General features: G+C 48.6%; 1 protein-coding gene across 1 annotated transcript in view; it reads left to right on the forward strand.

Annotated features, from left to right (window-relative positions):
• Window positions 1-684: 684 nt before the first annotated feature.
• Window positions 685-9,536, forward strand: part of ZNF564 (zinc finger protein 564) — a 26,344-nt gene continuing 17,492 nt past the window's right edge. Inside the window, exon 1 of the mRNA XM_017888491.1 lies at window positions 685-893. Within this exon, the coding sequence (XP_017743980.1) occupies window positions 891-893 (3 nt within the window). The 5' untranslated portion in view covers window positions 685-890. The remainder of the gene's footprint in view (window positions 894-9,536) is intronic.

Genomic DNA, 9,536 nt, shown 5'->3' on the forward strand with positions numbered 1-9,536 from the left:
TTGGGACTGTAGGCGCCCGCCACCACGCCCGGCTAATTTTTTTGTATTTTTAGTACAGACGGGGTTTCACCGTGTTAGCCAGAATGGTCTAGATCTCCTGACCTCGTGATCCGCCCGCCTCGGCCTCCCAAAGTGCTGGGATTACAGGCGTGAGCCACCGCGCCCGGCCTTTTCTTGGTTTCTTTACAGATGATCGCTGTCATAAAAACTCCAGTTTTTCCTATGCATTTAATAATTTTATTTCTTTGTCGGTTTTAATTTTCTTGCCTGAAAGAAGCAAGCCCTCCTCCCTCCTGTTACACTGTGGTCTGGCCTGGCCTGGGCGGGCCTCCTACTCTTGAGGCCAGCGGATGGCTCCACTGGACGCCGAGTCTGTCATTCCCTGTGCACACTTGTGACTCTGTGTCCGGGAGGAAAAAGCAGGAAGGGTACCCTGAGTGCAGAAACACGCCAGCGTCAGTTCTGCAGAGTCTGAAACACTTTCTGCTTAAACGCAAATATTCTCCCCGGCACAGAAGGTTACAGTGGGAGGAAGCCCCGCCTACGAAGGGCAGTGGCCAAGACCCTGTCAATCTGTCTTTGCTCAGCCACATATCGCATTGCTTCTCCTGTCACTCAGTGCCAAGGGGGCAGGACTTGGAGCATCACCCAACCAGGGGCTCTGGGGCGGGGACCTGCAAACCATCCAATCAGGAACTCTGAAAGGGGGGACGGGGGGCAACGTTCAACAACTCCGCGGGGTCTTCCTGTTTCGCGTCCGCTGCGTTTGGGTTCCGGTCTCCGCTTCTCCAGTGGTCCGGGTGGCTCCACCGCACCGTCTGGCGTGCTGGGACCTGCACAGGCCGGAGAGAGCCGTAGGCAGGACCCCGGGACACCCTGGAAGCCAGGAAATGGTGCGTGTGCGGGGCCGGGCGTCTGGAGACTGGGGGAGGGGCTTGTGGGAACCGGCCGGAACCGGCTGTGGAAGGTCCCTGGCCTCCCTGCAGCGACTCCAGGGTCTGGGACTTGAGTTCCCGGGCGAAGCTCGGCCCTCTGTCCCCTCGGCCACAAGGTGGGGCTGGGCCGTAGCTGGTACCCCGGGCGTCCTGTCCCGTCCCTGCGCGGCGACTGCGGCCCCGGCCCCGGCCCGGCAGCCCTTTCTGGGCAGCTCTGCGCCCGCAGCCCCGCCTCTCCCCCGATTGTGCTGGGACACGGGAGGGTCACAAGGAGGAATCCCGTCTCGGGTGTAGGGTTCGTGCATGGGAGGAGCTGTGGGCTGTGGGCTTCCAAGTCCATCCTCTTTTTTTCCGGGGGACTGTCTCCCTCCGAGTCTTCCAAACGTACTGGAAAAAGAGTCTCAAACCTACGACTCCCGTTTTTTTAAGTCTAGCTTTTTCTAGGGCTGGGAATAAATGCCTAAATTTCAGGTTCCTTCTCCGCATTCCCAAAGGTGACCCCTCCCCAAATCACAACATTATCAACTGGTTTTGTTCTACATTTCAGACACTGTATTTTAGTTGTTTATAGTTTCTTTCACCATCCTATTTTGAAAGGATTTGTTTTCTGTTTGTGGATTATTTATTTATTTTGAGACAAGAGTTTCTCTCTGTCGCCCAAACTGGAGTGCAGTGGGAAGATCTCAGCTCACTGCAACCTCCGCCTCCCGGGTTCAAGCAATTCTCCTGCCTCAGCCTCCCGAGTAGCTGGGATTACAGTCATGCGCCACCAAGACCGACTACTTTTTGTATTTTTAGTAGAGACTGGGTTTCGCCATGTTGACCAGGTTGCTCTCAAACTCCAGACCTCAGGTGATCCGCTCGCCTCGGCCTCCCAAAGTGCTGGGATTACAGGCGTGAGCCACTGCGCTCGGCCTCCTGTTTGTGTACTTGTAACCTGAGAGGGAAGCAGAGAATAAGAACCTGACACTCTGCAGTAGAACATTTTTGTGCTATCCTTCCTTTTATCTTTCCTAAGCCCCCATGCCTAATCAGAATGTCTTTGGGTGGAGTTTCCCCTTTGGAAACTTTACACGGTGATGTGGCCCGTTATCTTTTCCTGGTCCTGATTTTCAGAACTGCCTGGACCTGACCCAAGATACCCACAGCTGCCACTTCTCTTGGAGGATCTAGTGATTATTATCAACGCCTGGGTCACTCCTCCCAGAGGACAGCTTAAGGTGTAGGGGTGGGGCCTCTCACGGGAGCAGCTGGATGCCCTGAGGTGGGAGGAGTCTCCCGGTATCCCCTCCCTCTGAAAAGTTTACCCTTTGGGACACTCAGTTTTTCTTCCTCAACCCCAGTTTCCATTTCTTAGGGACACATTGATGGTTAGCCAATCTTAGGCTGTTACTGAGAGGAAAAGACACAAATGATTCCTGACCTCTGGATTGTTTAAGTCATGAAGGGAGAAAAACTATCTCAAAGGGGAAGGAAAACCCACTCCATTGAAATGGTACAAGAACCTGAAAGTTAAAATGCGCTTGGGGCAGACTGAGCGGGGCACAATTCACTGTCTTCAGGGAGGTTGGTCACTGAGCACTCAGTGAGCCAGGATGGGGCTGGGGAGATGTCCTAGGTGATAGGGTGACCTCACCTGACACTGGAATCAGGTAAATGTCTGTATTCCAGGTCAGCACTGCCTCTCCCTGGGTTTGTAAACCCTTAAAAAGATGTGTTCGCTTATTTGATCCTGTTTTTCATTAAATGTAAAATGTATTTCATCAGTAGTGCTTGAAAGACAAGACAAAATGTTTACAAAGAGGCAGAAAGTAGATTTGAGGAAAAACAATTATCGAGTCTTACATTCAAGTTGTTAAAAATTCTTATTTATGTGTAGTCCCAGCTACTGGGGAGGCTGAGGCAGGAGAATGGTGTGAACCCGGGCGGCGCAGCTTGCAGTAAGCCGAGATCGTGCCACTGGATTCCAGCCTGGGCGAGAGAGCGAGACTCCGTCTCAAAAAAAAAAAAAAAAAAAATTCTTATTTATGTAGTTTCTTCCCCCACAACATGTGCGGTAGGTTTCTCAGGTGTGTTTTCTTCTTTTGGGTGATTTCAGATCAATCCCAGGACTTAGCCTTGAGAATGATACTGGGGATAAGAATCTCGGAGAAACAGGGAAATTCAGTCTTCCATTATGGCTACAGAGAAACGAATACATTTCCACAAAAAAGTGTAGTAGATAAATTGGTGAAATACAGAGATTCTCTAAAATATCATCTTCTTCTTTGCAGGGTATTTTGTCGTAATAGATAACTGTTCTGTATCTTTTCATCTGGACTTTGGTGATTAATGCCAAGTCCTATCAGATGGACTTTTAAATATTAAATATTAGTGAATTAAATATTAGTAAAGAAGTCATGGAAGTAATAGTAATGTGACATCTCTGTTGTCTGAAAGGGATAAATACTTGTGCTTTTCATGTTTAAGCTATAGAATACAGACGTCTTATAGTTTCCTTTCCTCCTATATACATAAACAGTGAGTTTGAGTGATTTTGCTGGATTCTTCAAACACAGGATATTTTCTTTTCTTTTTTTTTTTTTTGAGACAGAGTCTCGCTCTGTCGCCCAGGCTGGAGTGCAGTGGTGCAAACTCAGCTCACTGCAAGCTCCACCTCCTGGGTTTAACGCCAGGATGGTCTCGATCTCCTGACCTTGTGATCTGCCCGCCTCGGCCTCCCAAAGTGCTGGGATTACAGGTGTGAGCCACCGTGGCCAGCCGCCTGTCTGGCTTTCTTAGGGGTAAAATAAAGGACATCTAAATTAGTAATAGGAAGGGGTTTTTTTCCCCCCAGTATCCTGCTTCTCTGGAACACCAAGGGCCATGGTGGCGGAGAGTGTTTTAATCATAGCTATTCTGTAGGATTATAGAGCTTGGGTAAAATTCAACATTGTCAGCAGTTTGGTTTTGTATCCACAGAGTTGGTTTAGTCAGAGTGTAATTTCTGCAAATATCTGTGAGCGTCAGACTTAGAGAAAGACACCTTTAGTTTCTTTCTGCTGGAGGAAAGGTTTATGAATTAAGAGTGTATTTGCTTCTGTGGTGTAATAAATATGTTTGGTGTTTGTCTGCAGTTCCTGAGACAGGGATCTTAAAAACTTTTGGAATTTCCTAAGCTAATGAAGTGACTGTGGAACCCCTGGATACTTTCAGAGTGGAGACTGGTGACCAGAAAGACCAAACCCATGACTAGAGGGTTGTCACTTTAAGCTCCAGTCCCTACCTCAGGAAAGAGTGGAGACTGGAGATTGAGTTATGTAACCATTTTTGAGCAAAGACATTCAGAGAGTGCTTCCAGGTTGATGAGGACATTGATGTGCTGGAAGGGTGGTGCACTCTAAGATGAGGAGCGTAGCCTCTCCACTCCCCTTTCCCTGCCACTTTTTAGCTCTTATTTGCCTGTTCCTGAGTTATACTTAAGTAACATGTTTTGTTGAGTTCTTTGAATAGTTTTAGCAAATTGTTGAACCCGAGGAGGAGATTATGGGAGCTCATGATTTGTACACAGTTGTTCAGAAGTGTGGGTGGCCCTGTGCCTTATGACTGGCATGTGAACTGGCATGTTGGGAGACTGAGCCCTGAACTTGTAGGGTCCGTCCTAATTCTGAGTGGTGTCAGAACTGAACTCTTAGACACCTAGCTAGTGTTAGAACTGGTCGGTGTTTACACTTTTGGTGTCACAGAAAAGACACCAGAGGTCAGAACTTTAAACTGACTCCAGGTAAAACATCTGGTCACTGGTGAGAATTGAGACCATGAATCACATCATGAGGAGAGGAGACTAGGGTGTGTGGAGCTCCCAGAATGTTTCCTTCACTCATTTCTTTCTTTCTTTTTTTTTTTTTTTTTTGAGATGGAATTTCGCTCTCGTTGCCCAGGCTGGAGTGCAGTGGTGCGATCTTGGCTCACCGCAACCTCTGCCTACTGGATTCAAGTGATTCTCCTACCTCAACCTCTCGAGTAGCTGGGATTACAGACATGCACCACCACGTCTGGCTAATTTTTTGTGTTTTTAGTAGAGACGGGGGGGTTTCTCCATGTTGGCCAGGCTGGCCTCGAACTCGGTGATTCGCACGCCTTGGCCTCCCACATTGCTGGGATTACATGCGTGAGCCACCGCACCCGGCTCCCTCACTCATTTCTTAGGAGTGGGCCACATCTTCACATGAATGGTCCTCAGGCTTGTTGAACTTTCTGAATGTGGGTTTCCTTGTGAACTGTGGGTGAAACAGGCTGCTAGGTAGTAGATCCCAGAGAGAAAGGATAGTTCTCCTTGTAGGCCAACAGGAAGAGGATGGCTGTTTAGGACTGACATACACACCTAACCAGGGAACAAGACAGAGGAATCTGGACAGATGCCTTTATTGGAGACTCTGGGAGTTCTTGTTGGTGAGTTTAGAGCAAGCAGATGGGAATTCCGTGCAGTCACATGGTGACTGAGAGGTGGTCCCTGCAGCCTCTCTGTGCATTCCTTGTGTGGGGTCATTTGGATGATTTCTAGCAATTTGCATCTAGCCGTCTCATGGGGAGGTGGTCACAGGGAGGTAGCTGTGTAAGGCAGGTAACTGGATTGACCACATGGAGGAAATGGGAGGAGGCATAGAACTGGAAACTATATTAAGGGTGACTAAGCTCTGCTTCTGGTATGAGAAAGTTAAAGCCATATTCACAGTGGCTTCTGAGGTAACATACAATTTTAAGAATTCACTGCAATAGACAGCTCTGCACTGAATTCACAACATTGTGTGGAGATGATGGACAGAAGATGGATTATCCCTGCACCTGGGGTTTAACTGTCCATCATTTCTATCCCCGACTGACCATACCTGCTCTGTCATAGGTTCACATACCTTACCTAGATGCCCTGGTTTCAGAATTTCCCATATTTCTTTGGTCTATCTCTCTGCTACTGCCATAATGTCCTAATTATTTCATAACCCTGATGTATGGTTGAGAAAGTGCTATACTGTCTTAGGCACCTGGGCCTGCTGTAATACATTGCCATAGGCTGGGTGGTATAAACAACACACATTAAGTTTTCGCAGTTCTGGAGGCTGGGAAGTCCAAGTCCAAGGTGCTGGCAGATGTAGTATCTGGTAAGGGCCTGCTTTGAGGTTTTCAGATCATCATCTCTCGTTGTATCCTCACAAGGCAGAGGAGAGAGGAAGCAAGCTGTCTCCCGTCATTTTTTCTAAGGGTGCTAATCCCGTTTATGAGGGCACCACCCTCATGATCTCGAATCCCGATGACCTCCCAAAGATGCCATCTCCTAATACAACAACATTAGGAGTTAGAATTTCAGTATATGAATTTTGGGAGGGACACACAGATTCAGGCTGTGACATTTCCTAACTGTGTACTGTACAAAGTCTTTGCTGTTTTTAGATATTTGAGTTCTATTTCAGTTTTTTGTTTTTTTTTTTGAGACGGAGTCTCGCTTTGTTGTGCAGTCTGGAGTGCAGTGGTGCGATTTTGGCTCACCACAACCTCTACCTCCTGGGTTCAAGTGATTGTCTTGCCTCAGCCTCCCGAGTAGCTGGGACTACAGGTGTGCCACCATGCCTGGCTAATTTTTTGTATTTTTAGTAGAGACGGGGTTTCATTGTGTTGGCCAGGCTGGTCTCGAACTGCTGACCTTGTGATCCACCTGCCTTGGGCTCCCAAAATGCTGGGATTACAGGCATGAGCCACCACACCCAGCTATTTCAGTTTTTTAGAAGTGGCCTTCTTTTCTCCTCTCCTCTCCCCTCCCCTCCCCTCCCTTCCCTTTTCTTCTTGCCTGCCTCCCTCCCTTCCTTCCTTCCTTCTTTTCTTTTCTTTTTTTTTTTTTTTCCTAATATGAAGTTTCACTTAGTCACCCAGGCTGGAGTGCAGTGGTGTGATCTCAGCTCACTGCAACCTGCGCCTCCTGGGTTCAAGCGATTCTCTTGCCTCAGCCTCCCGAGTAGCTGGGATTACAGGCACACCCCACCACGCCTGACTAATTTTTTGTATTTTTAGTAGAGATGGGATTTCACCATTTAGGCCAGGCTGGTCTTGAACTCCTGACCTTGGGTGATCCGCCCGCCTCAGCCTCCCAAAATGCTGGGATTACAGGCATGAACCACCACGCCAGGCCCCTTCTTTTCTTTTTTGAGGCAGAGTTTCCCTCTTGTTGCCCAGGCTGGAGTACAATGGCATGATACTGACTCACTGCAACCTCTGCCTCGAGCAGTTCAAGTGATTCTCCTGCCTCAGCCTCCCAAGTAACTGGGATTACAGGATGTGCCACCATGCCCTGCTAATTTTGTATTTTTAGTAGCAACAGGGTTTCACTATGTTGGTCAGGCTGGTGTCGAACTCCTGACCTCAGGTGATTCACCCACCTTGGCCTCCCAAAGTGCTGGGATTACAGGCGGGAGCTGCTGCACTTGGCCCTTTTTTCTTTCTTTTCCTTCCTTTCTTTCCTTTTTTCTTTTATTTATTTATTTCTTCCTTTCTCTTTCTTTCCCTCCTTTCTTCCTTGAGATGGTCTCTCTCTGTCACCAGGTGTGATCTGCACTTTCGTGATCATAGCTCACTGCAGCCTGCCACTCTTGGGTTCAAGTGATCCTCCTGCCTCAACCTCCTGAGTAGCTGGGACTACAGACATATGCCATGACGCCCAGCTAATTTTAATTTTAGTAGAGTTGAGGTCTCATTATGTTGCCTAGGCTGATCTTGAACTCCTGGCTTCAAGTGATGCTGCTACTTTGGCCTCCCAGAATGCTGGGATTCCATGTGTGTGCCTGGCCTAGAAGTAGTTCCTAAACCTTTTTTTTTTTTTTTTTTTTTGAGACAGAGTCTCACTCTGTTAACCAGGCTGGAATGTAGTGCCTTGATCTTCGCTCACTGCAACCTCTGCCTACCTGGTTCAAGCGATTCTTGTGCCTCAGCCTCCCAAGTAGCTGGGACTACAGGCGCCCGGCACCATGCCTGGCTAATTTTTATATTTTTAGTAGAGACGGGATTTCACTGTGTTAGCCAGGCTGGTCTCAAACACCTGACCTCAGGTGATCTACCTGCCTTAGCTTCCCAAAGTGCTGGGATTACAGGCATGAGCCACTGCACCTGGCAAGAAATAGCATTTCTTTTCTTTTTCTTTTTTTTTTTTTTTTTTGAGACGGAGTCTTGCTCTGTCGCCCAGGCTGGAGTGCAGTGACCAGATCTCGGCTCACTGCAAGCTCCCCTCCCGGGTTCACGCCATTCTCCTGCCTCAGCCTCCGGAGTAGCTGGGACTACAGGCGCCCGCCACCTCGCCCGGCTAGTTTTTTGTATTTTAGTAGAGACGGGGTTTCACCGGGTTAGCCAGGATGGTCTCGATCTCCTGACCTCGTGATCTGCCCGTCTCGGCCTCCCAAAGTGCTGGGATTACAGACTTGAGCCACCGCGCCCGGCGAAATAGCATTTCTTAAGTTTAATAACATACCAAGCAAACCTGGTTGTGAATTTTATGGAATTTAATAAAGCACTGTATTTGGGAGAGCTCAAGCATTAATCATGGTAATATTCAGTCTTTTTTCTCAGGATGTATGCCATTTCTCCATGTAGTGCTTCCTAATTTGATGTATTTTTTCTGTTTTTTTGAGACAGAGTCTCAGCCTGTGCCCCAGGCTGGAGTCCAGTGGTGCAATTTTGGCTCACTGCAACCTCCGCCTCCTGGGTTCAAGCAGTTCTCCTGCCTTAGCCTCCCAAGTAGCTGGGATTACAGGTGCACTCTATCACACTGAGCTAATTTTTTTTGTTTTTTTGTTTTTTTTTTTGAGACGGAGTCTCGCTCTATTGCCAGGGCTGGAGTGTAGTGGCCGGATCTCAGCTCACTGCAAGCTCCGCCTCCCGGGTTCACGCCATTCTCCTGCTTCAGCCTCCGGAGTAGCTGGGACTACAGGCGCCCGCCACCTCGCCCGGCTAGATTTTGTATTTTTTTAGTAGAGACGGGGTTTCACCATGTTAGCCAGGATGGTCTTGATCTCCGGACCTCGTGATCCGCCCGTCTCGGCCTCCCAAAGTGCTGGGATTACAGGCTTGAGCCACCGTGCCAGGCCTTTTTTTGTATTTTTAATGGACATGGGCTTTTGCCATGTTGGCCAGGCTGGTCTCCAACTCCTGACCTCAGGTAATCCGCCCATCTCAGCCTCCCAAAGTGCTGGGATTATAGGCATGAACCACTGTGTCCAGCTATTTTTGTTTTTTTGAGAGAGGGTCTTACCCCTGTCACCCAGGGTGGAGTGTAGTGGTGCAATTGTGGCTCACTGCAGCCTAGACTTCCTGGGCTCACGTGATCCTCCTACCTCGAGCCTCTTTAGTAGCTGAAACTACAGGTGCACCTCACCGTGCCCAGCTAATTTTTGTGTTTCTTTTTTTTGTAGAGACAGGGTTTTGCCACATTGCCGAAGCTGGGGCTATGTTGTCTTCCTTCCTTCCTTCCTTCCTTCCTTCCTTCCTTCTTTCCTTCCTTCCTCCCTCCCTCCCTCCCTCCCTCCCTTCCTCCCTCCCTTCCTTCCTTTTCTTCCTTTTCTTCCTTTTCTTCCTTTTTTTTCC

Source organism: Rhinopithecus bieti, unplaced genomic scaffold (assembly GCF_001698545.2).
Source record: "Rhinopithecus bieti isolate Rb0 unplaced genomic scaffold, ASM169854v2 scaffold_15296, whole genome shotgun sequence".
In the NCBI taxonomy this organism is placed as follows: Eukaryota; Metazoa; Chordata; class Mammalia; order Primates; family Cercopithecidae; genus Rhinopithecus; species Rhinopithecus bieti.